Source organism: Sminthopsis crassicaudata, chromosome 2, assembly GCF_048593235.1.
Source record: "Sminthopsis crassicaudata isolate SCR6 chromosome 2, ASM4859323v1, whole genome shotgun sequence".
Classification (NCBI taxonomy): Eukaryota; Metazoa; Chordata; class Mammalia; order Dasyuromorphia; family Dasyuridae; genus Sminthopsis; species Sminthopsis crassicaudata.
Genome location: NC_133618.1, coordinates 258,955,886 through 258,975,949, shown reverse-complemented (window position 1 = coordinate 258,975,949; position 20,064 = coordinate 258,955,886). Strand labels below are relative to the sequence as shown.

The 20,064-nt window shown below is 37.2% G+C and overlaps 1 protein-coding gene across 2 annotated transcripts in view; it reads right to left on the bottom strand.

Moving 5' to 3' along the window:
• LOC141555843 (ficolin-2-like) overlaps positions 1–20,064 on the bottom strand; it is an 82,478-nt gene that overhangs the window by 15,135 nt on the left and 47,279 nt on the right. The window contains exon 1 of one of the 2 annotated variants that reach the window (XM_074289122.1): positions 2,401–2,586. The exons of the other annotated variant lie outside the window; for it this stretch is intronic. Coding sequence (XP_074145223.1) covers positions 2,401–2,476 — 76 coding nt within the window. The 5' untranslated portion in view covers positions 2,477–2,586. Of the gene's footprint in view, positions 1–2,400; positions 2,587–20,064 lie in introns of those variants that run through there. 2 annotated transcript variants of the gene reach the window in all.

Genomic DNA, 20,064 nt, shown 5'->3' with positions numbered 1-20,064 from the left:
AGAGGGAGGGAGGGAGGGAGGGAGGGAGGGAGGAAGGGAAGAAGGAGCTTAATTTTATCCTAGAGGAAATAAGGAGTCACTAGAATTTACCAAGTAGAGGAATGACATAGATAAAGAAAATATTCTATTTTGGGCATGTTGAGTTTGAGATAGCTATAGTACATCAACTTTAAAGTGTTCGTTACACAATTGTGATGGGAATTTGAAACTTAGGAAAGAGATTGGGACTGGATCCATACATCTGTGAGTAATTTGCATAAAGATGATAGTTAAAAATTATTGGAATTGATGAGGTCACTAAGAGAATAAAGACAGAAAAGAAGAGCCATTAGGATCGAGCCTTTAGGTAAAATTTGTTACTGATAATAAGTTAGTAAAGGGGATTCAGTAGGAAAAGAACCAGGAGAGAGTAGTGTGACAAAAACCCAGAAATAGAAAAAAAAAGAGAGAGAGAGAGAGAGAGAGAGAGAGAGAGAGAGAGAGAGAGAGAGAGAGAGAGAGAGAGAGAGAGAGAGAGAGAGAGAGAGAGAGAGAGAGAGAGAGAGAGAGAGAGAGAGAGAGAGAGAGAGAGAGAGAGAGAGAGAGAGAGAGAGAGAATCCAGGAAGAGAAGATGATCAACAGTGTCAAATGCAGAAAGGTCAAAAAGGATGAGAATTAAGAGAGGACACTCAGATTTAGCAATTAGAAACTACCATAACTTTGGAGAAACAAATTTCAATTAAGTGATGAGGTCAAAAGACATAATTACAAAAGACTGAGGAGTAAGAGGAAAGGAAGTAGAGACAATTAAGCTTTTTCTAATGCAATTAGAAACGGCAAAAAATATATAGGAAAGAATTTTAAAGGTCATCTGATTCAGAAAATTTCCATTTTCTAGATGAAAAAACTTGAAGCTACAATAAGTTAAATGACTTCCCAAGATGACCCAGTTAATATGTGGCAAAGATAGACTTTGAACTCATTGTCTGAGTCCAAATTCACTTCTATTCTCCACTGAGATACCCTAGATTCAATGTTCTAGTCTTCAAGCATATTTTTGGATATTGAATCTATCAGTAGGGTTAGCTATACTTCTAGTTATGAGTTATCTTCAAATTCCATAAAGATTATACGCATTCCCTTGTTCAAGTAATTTATAACAATATTAAAGAGAAGAAGAAAGCCCTTTCTGGAAAGAAACTATAGGACCTAGCAGATCTGGGGGAAAGGAAGGTAAAGGAGAAGAATGAAAGAGAATTCTAACATTTCAGGCAACCCTTGAAGAAGCCAAAGTGCCATTAACAGAAATTCGAAGTTATATGTGCTTGAGACAAATGAATGTTTAATTTGACGTGACACTGATGTATCTCTCTAAGTAGAGCAGCCTAGAAGGCAACTAGAAATATGAACCTGAGGACTGGGCGAGAAATTGGGAGAGTCTCAATTTGAAAATTATCTGTCTAGAGACACTAGAAATAAAGGAAACAGTAAGATTTCTAACTTTCTTAGAATCTAAAATTGTCCAACAGAAAATTTGCTCAGCAAATAAACTCAAAATCTCATTTGATTCCTATAGCTGTTTCTGAGTGATTCTATGAGATTAAGATGAGCTCATCCAATGGAAATGGTCTGAATTAATTAGTAATTTTGATCTTCAGTAAGAACTAGATTAGTTTTCACTTCATGGCTCAGGAAGTGACTGACACACAACAGAGTGAATACATTGTGAGGAATAGGTGGAAACTGGCATTTGCATACAAAAAAAGGTGTCCAGAATAAACCTATTCATAACTCCCCAGTCACAGACAAGGGAAATCAGAAGAGACTAAATCAAATTGAGAAAATATACTTTCCTTCCACCTTTGTGTTTTTTTGTGTTTCTATCCTTAGCGGCACATAGCAAATAATAAATAAATAGTTGTTAAGTAATTGATTCCTTGAAGAAGTAGGGAACTATGAGTGTGGAATATTATGTGTGTATGTATGTGTGTGTGTGTATGTATGTGTGTGTGTGTGTGTGTGTGTGTATATATATATATAAAATATATGTTATCAGATATGACTGAAGTATTGATCGATTTTTGCCAGACTGCCTTTTCTTCTCTCTTTATTTTTTAAGCTTTGTTACAAAGAATAGCTCAATGAGTAGAAAAAGTAAAGAGAAGTATTCAAAAGTGAAGGTCATATAAAAACAAAAAATCAATAAAATAATATATTTTTGAAATCTATTTTAATAAGTAAATTAAATAAATAAAAATCTATTTTTAAAACTTAAAGCAAGAAAAAAACAAATGATTTGAATATCAGTTCCTCTCCTTTGATAACAAAATGTATAAGGAAATTCAACATGCATCTCTGAGGCTGCAAAGATAAACCCAGAAATATCAAATGCCCAAAACCATCTAGAGAGTTTCACTCACCCGGACACGTCTCCACAGCCTGAACAGTCAAGAACTTAGCACACAGAAATATGAGTATCTGGGCAGCCTTCTCCATAGCAGCTCTGTTGGGATTTTGACCCCTCAGGAGCAGGTCCCAGACTCTTATAGGGAAGAGAAATCCAACCCTAATCCCAGCCTCTTGTTTCTCTTCTTCCTGTGGCACCAACATTGCTTATCGAGTGAGCAAAAATTACGTGTCCCCCAAATTAGACCCCTCTTAGCTTCCTGTCTAACTGACCTCGCCTTCCTTCCTGACAGTGTTCTCTGGAATGCTTTCTCAGATGCCCTCTCAGGAAGTTGAGGTGGGAAAAGAAGTTGGCTCTGAAGTCAAGGAATACAAGCTTGGCTCTCAGGATTGCCACTAACAACTCGTATAATATCTTTGGTCCTCAGTGTCCACATCTGAAAATGAGGGGGTTTAACTACATCACCTTAAACAGCCTTTCCAACTCTAAACTCTCTAAACCTATGGTTCTATACTCAGATATATTGGTCTGAGTGGTCACAAGCGGACTGTTGTTTACAAATGTGGTTTCTCCAGGCTCTAGTAGACAGGTAAGAAAAGTATCACGACATGGGGGAAAGAGGGCTAAATCTGGGGTCAGAGAACCTGGGTTCATTTGCTACCTGTGTGAATACAGGCAATTCACGAAACTTCTCTGGGGATCAGGTTCTTCAAAAGGATAATGAGGAGGTTGGACTAGATAACTCTAAGGTCCATTTTAGTTCCTAGATCCTGTGAGCCTCAAAGACTAGCATTCCAAGACCATTTCTTCTCTGCCATTATTCAGGAGAAAAACACATTCATTCCAGTTTTCCCTAGCCCAACTCTTCTAACTACCCACATATAAAACCGAATTATCTTCCACTGTCTCTGATGCTCTACATCCAAACTGTTGCCAAGGCTTAGTTGATTTAACTTTCATAATAGCTTTCAAATACTTCCTAGTCTCCATTGCCTTTGCAGTGGAGGCCTGTATAACTCACAGTTGGAAAATTGCAACTTGTACCCACTCCTTCCCATCCTCCACTTAGATGCTAAAATGATCTTCCTAAAACACCTACACTATTCAGTAAACTCCAGTGGCTTCCCATCCCTTCTGGGATCCAATATAAATTATTATCTGGTGTTCAGAGACTTTCCAAAGCGGTCATCTGGTCAGAGAGGATATCCCACCAACTCCTTAACATGCATCTTCAGTTCACTCTAACTCTATGTCCCTGTTTGATATTAGGGCCTTCCTCTGTTGCAGGCATCCTGTCCCCCCAGGAGCCTTCCCAGTTAAAGGAGTCTTTTGAAGGTGGCAGAAAGTCCAGTGCTCCAAAGAGAATTTTCATCTCCAACTTATCAACACAACCCGTCAGAAGGGTCAAGCCAGTCAAGCTGAAACTCCCTGTGGCTCCAGACAGACCCTTAAGGAGACATGGGCCTCTTTACATTGAACTTGGGCCCTGGATTCAACAAGAATAGTCCCTGTGTGTACACAACAATGGAGCATTTGTACAACTATACAGAAAACCAAATTAATCCCCAAATTTCCCCCATCGTGTTACACAATTAGATCTTAAGCATGGGCAGACATTTAATCGTTTCCTCCCAATTCAGACATGCCTGCCTCTCTTTTGGTAAAGCAACAACACAGAGCAGTAGCTAGTGTTGGACTTGGATTTAGGCAAATCTGGGTACAAGTTCTCCCTGACTGGGTGTATGATTATAAGTAGATCACTTAACCTTTATGAATTTTAGTTTCCTTATCCACAAAATGCAGATAACAAAATTAATCATATCAACATCACTCAGACTCAAATTGGACTCATAGTATTTTCAGTTCTGATTCAAGAGTTACAATCTAATCTAAATGATGCCCTTCTGGGGTCCTTGAGAATCTAGCCTATAATCTCCATGGAAATGTTCCTCTGTAGGTTTGGAAAGTTTAAATAGCAGGAGGTTATGTATAAAGCACTTTAGAAATGTTGCTTGTTAAATGGAATTTTCAGGGGAACCAAGGTTAGCCCTAATATTTGCAGGGGAGTGGGTCTATCATTTGGGACTCTTCAGAATGTAAGGATCCAAATGCATTAAGAACCACCTGGACTATAGTTCTATTCATGGATATCTTCCTTAGGGGAAGTGACATGTTCATTGCCTGGCTTTTGCTGAAATTTTCATCAGTCCCTCCATCATAGGGAAGATAGAGAATGTGAGGAGCTGAACTTTAAGAAACCAAGGTCAGAGCTATTTTTCTTTAAGGCCAAGGTGATGAAGAGGACCTGGACCAGACACCACGGTGAGTATCTGAGGAACAGAATGGTCTGGTCCACATTAAAGATTCTACTCACACTTCTTTCCCCCTCCTGCCATCTTTGCCAAGGAAAGGAGCACGTGTCTGGTGAGTGATGACCCATTGATTGACATGGGTACCTTCAAAACTCTTCTTAAGGAAATTGCTACTCGGGAGAAAGGAAGCAAATGATTCCCTGACCTCAAGACACTGACTAGAACTCTGGATTCAGCAAGTAGACAGAGACTAAGGGTATAAGAACCCAGCTGATCTCCACAGTGGTAAACCCACATGTCACAGAGTAGGTGCTGTGATATCACAACACCAAAATGCACCCCAAATATCTATTCCATCCAGTTGCCAAAGTGTATACATTTTCACCATTTATGTTTCATTCTTTTGAGTTCTCTTCACATTTCTGATTTTAAAATGAGAATTCTGGGAAGTGACATTTTAGGTCCTTATGGTCTGAATGAATATTGTACTTTCCTCAATGACTCTTATGGAAGCAGTTAAATAGGTTCCCAGCTTAGGATACTGGTCATGACCAAGGAAGTATTTCATAAAGAGGAAGGGGGAGGACTTAACATTTTGGGAGATAGACAAAGGGTAAAAACAAACTTCTCTTAATGATTTTGCTGAAAGACCCCTTTCTACATGAGAAATCAGAAGGTAAATAGCCATAGGAAAAAACACCATCCAAAAAATGCATTTCTAGTTCTGAATAAAATGTAATTAATCTGATGACAATGAATGCAGAAGAACAGAAATTTGTCTAAGATTGAACTCAATTTCCTATGTCTGAGTTGTTGTCATAATTTTTGTTTTATGTATAAAAGGCTAGGTAGATTTCATCAGGGAGAAAGGAAGGATGTACTTTTTGAACTGGGGAACAATGAATTCAAATCCCAGCTCTGCCAGTTATCACCTGTGCAATTTAGAACAAGACACAACTCCTCTGGGCCTGTTTCCTTCTCTATAAACTGAGAGAGTTGGAATAAACAGTCTCTTTCCCAGTTCTAAATAGACAATCCTTTGGTCTGTGACCTTATTATCCACCTCTCTTCCCATCCATAACTATCAATAGGACTATCAATGATACTTGACTTGGCAAGGTGGGTAGAAACAAGCCAGACTAAAGAATATCAGGTGATATTGGCATTAATTGATCTGGTGATTTGAATTTTATGGGCAAAAAATGTTTGTGGCAGCTCTTTTTGTTGTAGCTAGAAACTAGAAGTTGAATGGATGTCCATCAATTGGAGAATGGTTGGGTAAATTATGGTATATGAAGGTTATGGAATATTATTGCTCTGTAAGAAATGACCAGCAGGAGGAATACAGAGAGGCTTGGAGACACATCAACTGATGCTGAGTGAAATGAATAGAACCAGAAGATCGCTGTACACTTCAATGCTGTATGAAGATATATTCTGATGGAAGTGGATATCTTCAACATAAAGAAGATCCAGCTCACTTCCAGTTGATCAATGATGGGCAGAAACAATTACACCCAGAGATGGAACACTGGGAAGTGAATGTAAATTGTTAGCACTACTGTCTATCTACCCAGGTTACTTATACCTTCGGAATCTAATACTTAATGTGCAACAAGGAAATGGTATTTACACACATATATTGTATCTAGGTTTTATTGTAACACATGTAAAATGTAAGAGATTGCCTGTTATTGGGGGGAGGGAATGGAGGGAAGGGGGGGATAATTTGGAAAAATGAATAAAAGGGATAATATTATTTTAAAAAATTACTCATGCATATATACTGTGAAAAAAAATTCTAAATTAAAAAAAAAAGAATTTTATGGGCAACTCAAAGATTTCCAAAAAAAATTTTTGGGTTTCAACTTTTACGACTAATATATCTTTTTCCTAAGAAGATTCAAGTGACCATCACAGAATTTCTATTTCCTGACTGAGCCCCTTTTAAGGCCTTAAAGCCATTCCTATGAATGTCATTTCTCATAGTCTATAAAATGGTTCTAAGTCAGAGGTTGTTAATCTTTTTGTGTACTGGACCCCTCTAGCAGCTAAAGCCTCTGGACCCTTTATCAGAATAAAGTTTTTAAAGTATATTAAATAAAATAGGATTAAAAATACAATTATATTGAAATAAATTATTAAAATGTTTAAAAAAAAAAACAGGGCAGCTAGGTGGCACAGCGGATAGAGCACCAGTCCTGAAGTCAGAAGGACTTGAGTTCAAATTTAGTCTCAGACACTTAACACTTTCTAACTGTGTGACCCTGGGCAAGTCACAATCCCAATAGCCTCAGAAAAGAAAAAAGAAAAAAAAAAGTTAAAAAAAAAAGTTTGTAGGCATACTCCCTTAAGAGTCATGTATCCCTTGGGGTGGGGAGGAATCTGTGAACCCTAGGTTAAGAACCCCACTGAACTGCCAATTTGCTGGTCCTTACATGACTCGAATTGTTTGTCATCATCATTCTACACATAGTGAACATCTGAAAATTCGTGTGGAACTAAATTTTCTAAGTCTGCTGCTATAGATACAAAAGATAAGTTAGCCTGAATCTGCCTTGACCCAGGGTCACTAAAATAACAATGGCTGACTTCTGTATAGCACTTAGAGGCTCACAAAGTACTAAATCATCTCCTTTGACCCTCTTAACAACTCTGTGAACAAGGTGCTACAAGTATTAACATCCTCATTTTACAGAAAAGGAAACTGAGTGTCCAAGGGATTAAATAAATTACCTATGGTCACACAACTAATAAAGTATCAGAGATAAGATCTGAGCCCCCTGATTCCAACTTGGATTACTACTCTACCTACTTTACCATGCTGCCTCTCACAAAGGACCTGCCAAGAACAATTTAGAGACAGTGGTGTTTTTTTCCCTTAAATAAATCTATACCACAAGTATATTTTCTTTTAATGTGATGCTTTCTTCTCTGACCCAAGAATTATCCATGGCCCACTAAGTTCCATTTAAACAAGACTGTGAAACTGGGTGGCTGTGATTTTTCAATCATCATCATATAGAGCAAGATTCATTCCTTCAAGATTTGACCAGAATTTCTCTGCTTTTGAAATAAACTTATTCAAAGTCAAGCTACTTGTCATTAGCCACGCCCTCTTTATTCAAGTATAAATTTGCTGGTCTATTAGTTGCCTTTCTTTTAGCTTCAAATATCTTCCCTGATTCCCCTTATCTCTAGAGCTCCCTGGTCTGGCTAGTAGAAGATGGGTAGATCTAAGAGAAGATGGGTCATCTCAAGAGTTTCTCTTGTAAGAGTCTGGATCCAAAACAAATGGGAAATACAGACTCAGATCAGTTTTCTTCATGATCAGCATGTTTTAACACTCTGTGTTCTTCCTGCCTTCTATGTGTGAGACATACTGAAAAGTTGGGTTTCCACAGAGTGTTGCAAGCTTCAAGTATAGGATAGTGGGTACTACTGACCAAGAGGTTTTCAGAATGTGAGAGGTAAAGGAAGGTTAGGATTCACAGAACAATTAAGTGTTCAATAGAAACCTTGAACAAACAAGGAATTGGGGGGCTAGGAAGGCACAGACAGGTTCAGGTTGAGAAAATCACAAACTTAATGATAATAGCTCAATCCAGCCCAAACTAGTTGGGGTCAATGACCTGACTTGACCAAATCACCAGAGTGCCTGCTTAATAAGCTAATTGAATATTAAACAACACACGATAGGAGGAGTTTTCCGCCATTTTTAAACATGGGATGTATGAGAAGGGAGAAAGAACCTGTTCATACATATTTAGGGGGGAAAATATAGTGGGAGCATAGAAAGATTATAACCCAGAAGGGAATGGTCCAATCTGTTCTCTGAAGGGAGGGACTGTGCCAAACTAACAAGTATAAAGCTTCTCTCGCTTCTACCCTCAGGGTTCCTCTTCTTTCCAAAGAGGAGAGGACCCCACTTCTAGCCAGAAACATTAAGACAATTCCTTAAAGTTCTTCTTTTTCCCTTGAAACTTTTTAGATTTGGAATGAAACAAGTTAGGCTCAGAGAAGTGGGTAGAAGTGGATAGGCTGATTTGTAAGTTTACCAGGGTCACTTCCTAACTTTATCTCTCCCCTTTTTGTTCCAGAAGTACAAATTGTGAGTCTGGGGACCTCAAAAAAATTTCTCATCTTCAAAAACTGCTATGATTTTCTTGGAGCTCCAGTGCCCAAAGGAGAAGCTGGCACAGGAGGATTGAAGGATTGTGTGTGAGCCCAACAATACCAAGGAAAGATGGGAAGAAAAGAAAGGATGTAAATGATAGGATAAAAGATCACTCTATCCCTTGCCAGCATCAGGAGAATTTTCAGACGACCATCTGACATAATATATCTATCTCCAACCACTGGTAACTGTCCCACCTACCTTTCAACCAGGCCTGCCCAATTCCCCTCTCAGATCCAGTTTCTAACCTCACACCTGTTGCAAACACCATCCCTGTTCCTGGCTGTGTTTCCATTTCTACCTCAGCTCCTCTTCTAGTTCTAGTCTCTATGGCTTATCTGCTTGCCATTAGTATTCTCTAAACTATTCAATAAGAAGCCCTGATGTAAGTTCCAATTCTCATCCCTTACTGGCTCACAGGACAGCTGCCCTCTCTTTTGCTCTAGCTCTGACCTCCACCAATAAGTGCTCAAGGAGTTTCATCTTTACCATGGATCATCCTGAGTGTGGGTTCTTCCATTTTTTCAGGAGAAAGGGGCTCCCCAAGGAGCCCAGGAAAGATTAGGCCCGAAAGAAGCAAAGGCAAGAGATGACAGGTAATATATTTGACTGTTCATTCACAGTTCTAACCTTCTTGGCCAGAAATTATATAATGTTCCACAATTCCTGTGGAAAGGCATGAGGAATATGGCTCTATCAGGAAAACAGAACCAAATTATGGAGAGAAACAGCTGGTGAATATTTCAGTTTTCTTCTCTGACAGCCTATAACATTCAATTTCTCACTTCAGATAAAGTTCAGTCCACACAGTTTCTGCCTTAATCAATTTCCCAGCGTTTTCAATAGGACCTTTTCCCCCAAGGATCAACTTCTCCCTCTCTTCCCATGAATGGAAAGAAGGTAGAAATGTGAAAAATGTTTCCTCATCTGTAAAATCAGTATGTTAAACTAATTGACATCAAAGTTTTTTTGCATTATTAAATGTCATTTAGCATTTGATTTGTATGTTTTCCTCGGGAAAACCAAGGCTGCAAGCTCTTTAAGAACCCAAGGTAAGGGAGGTCCCAGCAACAAGACTGATCCTTGGCTTTAGGGAAAGCCTCTTGATCGAACATGGTCCTTTTGAGTTCTACCCAGAGGGCTAGACACAAGGAAAAACTCATACCCTGGGAAGGATGACAGCTTTGGATGAGTAAAAGGGCAACAGGGAAGAGAAAACAGCCCCAGAATCCCCTAAAATGGGAGAAATAGGCTGTGTAATTCCTGGCCCCAAAATTGGACATATTGTTTCCTGTTTTTTTCCACTATAGATTTGGGAGATGAGGAGTGTTGTGAACAAAAAGGAGAAATGATTCTCCCTCTAGCCCATCCTGTATTACCAATCCTCAGATTCCCTCTCCATCCCTTAGCCCCATTGTTATACCTCCATCCCTTAACCCAACCTGTGTTCCTCACTTCCCAACAATCCCTCCTCTATTTCCTCTTACAATCCAATAATCCTCCTTCATCCCCAGTGTCCTCCTCCATCCCCTATAAATTAGTGTCACCCCCTTTCCTTTCTCCCAATATTGCACTACTCATACCTTCCTGGAGCAGATGGCAGCAATACCCAGTGCCCATCATGCATAGCAAAGTGCTGACTCTGCTGATCTGGGTTTTACTCCTGTGGCCCTCTGCTGCCAGGTCCCTTCTACTATCACTAATAGTGATAAAGATAAAAAAGGCAGCAGTGCCTCTTTTAACATCCTCCACTATTCTTAAGGAACCAAAGGCACAGCCCCCATCCCTATATGTGGGACCAGGAAAAATCACTGAGGAAGATATAACTACTATCCCTGGAAATTTTACTAACTAGTGAAGAGAAGGATATAATCTAGTGAAAAGTAACTGGGAATATATTCCAATCACCAATAACAGAATTATTTAATTAGTGCCTTATCTGAGCAGGAAAAAAAGATCTCCAGGAGCAGAGTCTAAGTGAGAACATTCCCAAATCCCCAGAATAGAAGAATTGTTTCTCCTCCTTTATGGATGTACTAAGGTCTCAGTGATTCTGAGAACTAGAAAGGTAGTTTTATCGGACTGGAGTGTGGAGAAAGAAATGGCTTGACCACTCCTGTATCTTTGCCAAGAAAACTCCAAATGGGGTCATGGGGAATCAGACATAATTGAAAAACTAAACAACCACCACCAACCTGCATGTGCCAAGCCTAGAACTGCAACATAAGGAATAACTGCACGATGTTCACTAACCACTTCAGCACAAAATGGGGAAAATAACAGAAGGAAGGGTGATATGATACCCAGATAGCTCCTTCCCCATTATCTTGATCCACTTCTCTAATGAGAAAGGTCATGGAGACCTTCTTTCAAAGGTTATTAATCCCTCCTAATTTTAGGACCTCTCATTGTCTTAACATCATCACTAAAACCTCCTCACATGGAGCCATTGTGTTTAAGGCATCTCTAAATTCCTAATTCCTTTCTTGGTAGCTTGTGTTAGATATAGAATAGGATGGAGATAAACAGACAATAGAGAGAATTGAGAAAGAGGCCTCTCTAAAGAAAGTATGTACCTGGAAATGTGAGATATGTGCCAGGATAGCAGGTTCTGTTCATGTGTTGTTTTAGGACATATATATGTATGTATTGTGTTTCAATTATGTATTTATGAGTAGTGGATTATGTAAATATGTACCAGGATAGGTGTGTGTGTAAGTGGGAGAGGGGGAGAAGGAAGTATCTAACAGCCCAAATCCAGAGTTCTAGATTTATATGGACCAGGCTCAGTCTCTGAGGTTTCTAACTGATTATCTTTGAATCCTGCCTTCACCTAGGATTTCTCAGAGAACGTCAGAATTTGCCTGATGTTTATTTTAGATCTCTACAAAAATGGGAATGGACTCTCAGCTCTCAAGCCAGAATTCAGACTGACAAAGCAGACTTTATTAACATAACAAAGATTCACACATGAGACCATAAGCAAAGTACCTTTCCTTCCTTCTACAGGGGTTTTTCACTTCTCCTAGAAGTCTATAATTCTCCAAATTTATGATCCTTCCCTAAAGCTGGAAGACTATTCTCCCCAATAAAAGAAACGCACTTCAGGTGCTAGCACTGAGCAGCTCTCCTCTAGAGAAGAGTAGATCAAGAGGGATTTTAGACCCTGTTTAGGGAAATTCAATGCTAGAACCAAATTCTGTGTACTCAGGACAATACCTGAACACACACACTATATAGTTTTAGAGTATATTTGGAAGACATATATAAAATATATATATGCACATATATACATGCATATATATGTTGAAATGGTTGTTAACATCAGTATGAAAACAATAGAGTTGAATGTTGCATATAAGAACTAATACTACTTGTTGTATAGGAACAACTCTGCTATCTTTCCTCCCTTTCTCATCCCTTCCCCAGCAGAAGAATTGGATTGTCTACTGTGTCAGAGAGATGAGTGTGAACATTATTGCAATAAATCTAGCTTCTTGAATCTTTCCCAGTATTTTTTTTACTATTCATACCCCCAAATTTTAATACCATGCTCAGCTCTCAGCAAAGACTTAAAAATGCTTTTTCATTCATTTATTTATTCTTTTTACTGGTTACATAATCAAAAGATGCTTTGGCTGTGGAGAAAGTGGGAAGGGAAGGGAAAGGGATTGTATTCATTCTAACACACAATGGAATCTCTAAAATAAAAACTGGGGAAATAAAGAAAATCTTTTGGTACCACTAGGACATCTATAAGTAGCCAAGTACAGAGATGCAATGATACTTGGCAAAAGCCAGAGGACTTAGGAAGAAAAGGAATAAAAAGTCTTATCTGTTTCTAAATTAAGACCTGAGGAATCAGAAAGACTGATAAGAGTTCTTATAAGAGCAGGTTGTCTGTACCACATGGAACATTGGGGAAATTTTCCCATGTTATCTCCAGAAATTGCAGATTCTAATATTTACCTTCCAATTTGGAAAGATCCTCCTAGACAAGGTGAAAACCAACATAGCTCTCTCCTTTACTTTATTCACACTGCCATGGTCCTTTTTTTTCTGGTCATTAGGTAAAAGAACGAATGGCCACAAAGAATTGGAAATCAAGGGAATGCTCATTAATTGGGAAATAGTTTGGACAAATTGTGATATATGAATGTAATAGAATACTCTCATTCTACGATAAAAAGCAGACAAATTAAAGAAAAAAAAAAACTAGAAAGAATTATAACCAGAAGTGCATTCTACATAGTAATAGTAACATTGGGCGATGATCAACTTTGATAGACATTTTTTTCTTCTCAGAAATATGATGATCTAAGACAATTCTAAGACTCATGATGGAAAATGCTATCCATATCTGGAGAAAGAATTATGGAATCTGAATACAGGTTGAAGCATGCTATTTTGACTTTTTTTGTTTTTGCTTTTTCTTTCTTGTAGTTTTTCCCTTTTGTTTGATTCTTCTTTTATAACATGACTAATATGAAAATATGCTTACTATGACTGTGGATGTATAACCTATATCAGATTGCTATCTTAGGGAGAAGGAAGGGAAAGGAGTGACAGAGAAAAATGGAAATCGGAATTCTATAAAAGGAAATGTTGAAAACTAAGAAAAATTCAAATTTTTATAAATAAAATATTTTTTATTTTTTATAAATAAAATTCTAATGAAAATATGGATGGCCACTTAGAGGTATAAAGACTCTATGTTTTTACATAACAGTGAAGACCTGGGAACTGAAAACTGCAATACAAATGACTTCTATCACAAGCTGTCAAGGCTTCACTCTGATCCTATGATGCCCCAGTAGCTTCATATCTAGCATTTGAGCCTATGAGGTGACATATGTTGTTGCTGTTGTTTGTCCTTTGTTCTCTAAGAGGACCATGACGTCAGAGAGATGATGCTATAACATGCAAGAGAATTGGATTTAATGCCTCACTTTCCCCTCCAGAGTCATCTGGGTGCAGTGGCCAGATAGAGATGGTGATATGTGCAAGTATCTCAGAGACAGAAATGTTGGCAGCCTCTCATGCTTTTAAACTCACTCTTATTCCCTGACAGAAGGTGACACTTCCCTGAGAAATCTGGCTCCAGAGGACAGAAATAGTACCCAGACAGGTTCTTCAAAAGCTGTGTCTTTGAGAGGGTGATGTGATCAGAAAGAAGCCAGAGGCTGAAGAGGGTTAGGTGAGAGGAGAGGAAGTAGAAGCCCCTATCATTTACAGCTTTCTCAAGTTTAGTCACAAAAAGGAGAATTGATATGGGACATTAAGTATTAAAGACTCACCAGTGTCCCACTTTCAGGATCAAAAGCTTTAATATTCTTCTATCTGATCATAACCTACTCTCATTTTATTATTCCATATATCTTACTCTTCCCAAACCTAATTTTTGTCCTCTCAAATGCTCTAATTTCTCTAACCCTCAGGACTTCCAGCTATTTTTTTCTTCCCTTCCAAATCTTTACCCTACAGATAAGCAGCTCAACTCAATCTGTTCTTTATTCTCAAATCCTTTGCTTTCTTGTTCTATGAATATTGATGCCTTGTCAAATTCCAACCCAGGGTTATTCCTAACATCAGTCACCATCCTTACTCAAATGCAGCTGAGCAGAACTAAAGGAAATCATTCAGTCAAGTTAACCAGGCCCACTAACAATTTCTATAAGCCAACTTCAGTTAAGCCCTCCCTGCAACAAGACAAATTTTTAAATGATCCCCAGGAAAATCATCTCGATATTCCTTCAAATCTAGACAGAAATACCCAGCAGTACAAGCAGGTAGGCTAGAGAATTAATCAGGTGATGTAGAGAACTAACTGAGTTAAAGGGATAACCATTATTTGAAGGGGCGAAGTGGATAGAGCACCAGCCCTGAATTCAGGAGGACCTGAGTTCAAATGTGTCTTCAGACACTTAACCCTTCCTAGCTGTGTGACCCTGGGCAAGTCACTTAACCCCAATTGCCTCAGGGGGAAAAAATAATATTTCTTTTGAAACTACTAAATCTCCTTTATATTAAAAGCCTAAGGACCATCTTAGGCCCCCATTCTAGAAGTAACTCAAAAAAGTAATAAAACAGGGACAAACAATGGGGTAAAGCTGAGGACTTATTGTTGGGGAGAGCTTAAACTATTTCCTGTAATTCCCATTCTTGTTTATCTTTAATTTTATTATTCTCTTTAATAGCCTCAATTTATGCAGCGCTCAAGGCATTCTTCAAAGAATCAGGCAGCATACTTTCTACCTATTAGTCCCTGCTTCCATTAACATTGACCTCTTCACCTGGATAACCAACAAGTCTTTTAAACAGTCCTGTGCTTTGAAGGCAGCTTTTTAAAGATTAAATGGTAATTTGCCTCTTTCTCTACCTGCCAAATATATAAGGACAATTTACTTGGCCCTCCTTTCATTGGCAATCCAACCTTTCCAATTAAATTAAGAGCTAGTAATGTGGAAATTTATTTTACTAGATCATGTAGAGATGTATTAAGGGATTTATTTTTCAGGTTTAGGTTTGGGTTTGGGCAGGGGGTAGATCTTTACTCACTAGGAGTTAGAGGAATAGAGAAAGTGACAAATCAATACAATTACCTGAAAAAAATAAAAATAATAAACCATAAAAATTAAAAAAGAATTATGGAATATTTTTGGCATAAACTTCCTCAAAGATGAATTGTAGCAATCTCACAGGTCAATAGGCATTTTCTTTCTCTTTATTCCAAAAAAAGATCTTTCTATATATCTTGAATATTTTTTGTCACTGGTAAATGAAATTCTGTTTCTAACCATCCCATTATCTAAATTTCCTTTTCCCCATCATACCCTTCCCCCACTTAAAATAAAAATTCATTTAACCATAGTGTCCAGACTACAAAATATAAAGAGTTGCTCCTATCACATTTACTCATAGTCTCTAACCTATGCTATAACATCTTCTATTTGATTTTCAACGCCCTTCACAACCTGACCTCATACTACTTTTGAGCCTGCATGAGGACTCCAAGAAGAGAGAAAAGATGATTAGGCCATGTAGATGAGTTGTGGGATACCTTGCCATCTATATAATAAATGTCTCTTGATTGATTGATATATAAAAAGAATAAAATGGAATAATTAAATGATTCACTAAGTATAGCACCCTTTCCAGAATATACCAACAACTCACTTTTGAAATTTGGATCTCCATGCTTAATATATGTTAAACTACTTGCCATCTAGGGGAGGGTTATGGGAAGGGAGGGGAAAATTGGAACACAAGCTTTTGCAAGGGTTAATGCAGAAGAATTATCCATCCATATGTTTTGAAAAAATAAAAAAGCTTTAATAAAAAATAAACAAACAAAAAGAAATAAATGAATGAATAAATAAATAAAAAAGAAATCTGAGTCTCATGGTTCCAGATATGCTCTGATTACACACTCCTAAAACTACAGCTTAGAAGCCTCCCCTTCCCAAATGTACCCTAGTCCAGAGGTGTTAGATTTACAATCTGTGGGGGAAGGGGGTTCATGATTCAAAGCACTCCTGAGTGCTGCCAAACCAGATTAAAATATAATTTCTATTTGATTTTAAATGTTTTGGTATGTTAATTTAAAGAAAGAAAGATATAAACAGATATGGTTTTCTAAGTCAATAAGCAACCCAAAGAAATCCTCCTAGATGGTTTGGTAAGCTTCATTTCTACTTTAGTTTGATACCACTGCTCTAGTCACCCAGGTTAGTTCAAGGCAAAGACATACATTGAAATGACATAGAATGGTCTAAGGGAGAGATTCCCTGGTCAAATCCTTACTACATAAGTATCTACTTTGTGTCAGGTACCATTCAAAGAAACTGGTATACAAAGAAAAGATAGACATAGTTCCTGCCTTCAAACAGCTTGTGTTCCATTGGGGAAAGGGGAAAGAAGGAGAGAACAACATGTACATAGAAAATTAAATACAAAATTTGTTACAATGTAATTAACACCGAGAGAGAGAATTTTTCTATATGAGATGGCAACTGAGATGAATTGTGAAAAAAGGGATTAGAAGAAGTAAAGGTGAAGCAAGAGTATTTTATAGATTTGGGGAACAATGTGAGCAAAAACAGAGACAGCAAAAGGAACAGCAAATATGAATAAAGATTGAAATGTTATTTTTCACTTTTTTCTTTTTTTTGCTTGTGTCTTTTTTCACAACATGACTAATATGGAAATTCATCTTGCATAACTGTACATATATAATATCTCAAATAGTTTACCATCTTAGAAAGAAAGGAAAGAAGAGAGGGAAAGAATTTGGAACTTGAAGATTTTTTAAATGAATATTAAAATGGTTTTTACATGTAAATGGGAAAAAATAAAATGTTATTCAAAAAAAAATTTTAAATGAAGAAACAGAAAGCCAAGCATTTTAGTCTGGACATATACTTTATGTTGTTTTCCTGATTAGATTGTGAATTTCTTTGAGAGCAAGGATTGTTTTTTGCCTCTTCTTGAATTCTCATTGCTCAGCATGATGCCTAGCTCATAACTGACTGAGAGGAAATCACAGGTCCAGTCCCCTCGACTTCACTCAAACAAAAATATAGTTGCATAATTTTGCCATGATTTATTTAGCTTTTAACCATGTCTTTGTAAGAGGATGTTTTTAGGCTGTGTGAACATTCTTGAAGCAGTTTTTAGGGGGGTTTTTGGTTTTTGTTTTTTGCTGTTTTGACAATACTTTTTATAATAAATTCACAGCAGTGGAATTAATAAGTCAAAGGTAATGATTATTTTCTTAACTTTAACTGCATGTTACCAGATTGCTCTTCCCCTAAAAATTCTGCAAGTTTGCAATTCCATCAGCAATGAATGACTATGTTGGTTCTTCTATAGCGCTGTCAGCATAAAATTGTGTTGCTTTTCATTATTTTTTTGCCAGTTTGGTAGATGTGCAATGAAACCTCATAGCTACTTTATTTTCCATATTTTTGATTGATAATAAAGTTAGACATCACTAACATTACAAAATTACTAATAATTTGTCTCTTCTAATCAAATATCCATTGTAAATGGGGGCTTTTGCTTTTGTCAGAGACTAATAATTCCTTATGTATTTTATATAGTAGTCTTTAGATATCTATCATATTTGCTACTAATATTATTTCCCAATCTTCTATTTTAATTTTTTGTTGTACAAATCTTTTATTTAATACAGCCAAGAATATCCATCATCTCTATAATAATTCTTTGTATTTGTTGAATAGGAAAAAATTTGTATTCTTCTATAATGGAGTTAAATACATTATTTACAACCTTGGAGCCATCCTTAAGTCTTCCCTCTTTCTCACTCCTTATATTTAATTAGTTGCCAAGTTCTCTTGATTTTTGTGTATATCACATATGCCCTTTTTCTGTATTCATAGGACCACCACAGTAGTCTATGGCCCTGTTTACTTCATACTTAGATGCTACAATACACCCTGCCTTCCAATATCTAACCCTTTATTCTTCTGGTTAGATAGTCCCAGTTCCTTTAAGAAGTTTCCTTCTACAGAGCTTTGCAGCTGCCATCAATGCTTTATCTCCCATGCTACAGCCTTATAGTCCATTTATATTATAGACATCATGTGTACACAAGTTTATTTTTGTATTATCTTCCAATATAATATGAGCTATTTGAAGGCAAGGAAACTGGTTCACTAAGAGAGAAAAAATGGGGAGGAAAGAGGGAAAAATAACTAGTGTGGGGGAGAGAAGGGTTTGGTAAAGAAAGGCAGAGGAAGAGAAAGAAAGCCAATAGATTATGTTCAAATAAAGATATTTTGGAATTCTTGTACACAGAGATGCACATTTGTGAGTGATGGCAAGATCAAGAGTATGATCTTCTTTGCGTGTGGCTAATATGGAATGGAGGGCTAAATAAGTCATGGGAAGTGGATAGGATAAGAAACTCAGTGGATAGAGCATTTGAAGGAAAGTCAATATGTGTGTTGGAGTCCCAGAGAATAAGGGCAAGAGTTGGGGAGGAGAGAAAAATTATGAAGCAGAGTACTGAACTCACTGGAAGGAAAGGAAGCAGATCTGGAGACAACAAGTGACATCACTTTGATTGGATGGTAGTGAATTCCTTGTGTGGAAATGGAGCTTTCCGCCAAATGGAACTTGTCTTAGTTGCCTTGAACAAAGAAAATGAGTTACTTTTAGATGGTAATACAGATAGAGCACAAGGCCTAGAGTCAAGAAAACCTGAGTTCAAATCAGAGCACAGAAAACTTAGTAGTTGTATGGTCCTGAGTAAGCCATTCTAACCTCAGTTTCCTCATCTATAAAAAAGGGAAAATAATAGCATCTATACCTGAGTTCAGTTCTGCCTCAGGTACTTACTGTATGACTCTGAGCAAGTCACTTAACCCTGATTGCCACAGTTTCCTTATTTGTGAACTGAGATGGAGAAGGAAATGACAAACTATTTCAATATTTTTGCCAAGAAAACCTAAATGGGGTCAAAAAGAGTTGGTAACAACTTAAAAGGACTGAACAACAATTCTCAAGGTTGCTGTGAAGATCAAATGATCTTTTGAGCATTAGAGATTGGAAGCCAGCTTGACTAGGAGTTTCATGAGTCTATACATTGTACCATATTACTTCTCATTTAATAGAAGATTGTAATGCAATTAAGACCAGCAATTATGAGAAATATGAAAAAGAAGGTGGAGAGATAGAAAAGAAGTAAAAATAGAATCAGAGGAACAGAATATGCACCAATTACAACTATACTAGAGGAAAGTGAATTATAATGAATGAGTCCTACCAAGGATAGCTGACCTAATCTAGAATGAATGAAAAAATACTGCTGGAAGCTGAAAGGGAATGACTAAAGAATTGTCATGATATTTTTTATTTGAAATTAAATGCAAATTATTAAAAACTAGAGACTAAGAAGGAGCAAACAAATAGAACCATCAGGAAAGGTCATGAAAACCTAATGAAGTTAGAGAATCTAGAACAAGATGATCAACAGTGTCAAATAATATAGAAGTTTAGGACTGAGAAAAGATATCCATACATTTATATGTATGTAAATATATTAAATATACAAATGCATATGTATCTATATATCTATATACTAAATATATAAATATACATATGTATATATGTGTATATATGCATAAAGTATGAGCATTTATTAAACAATAACTTTTGTTAATCA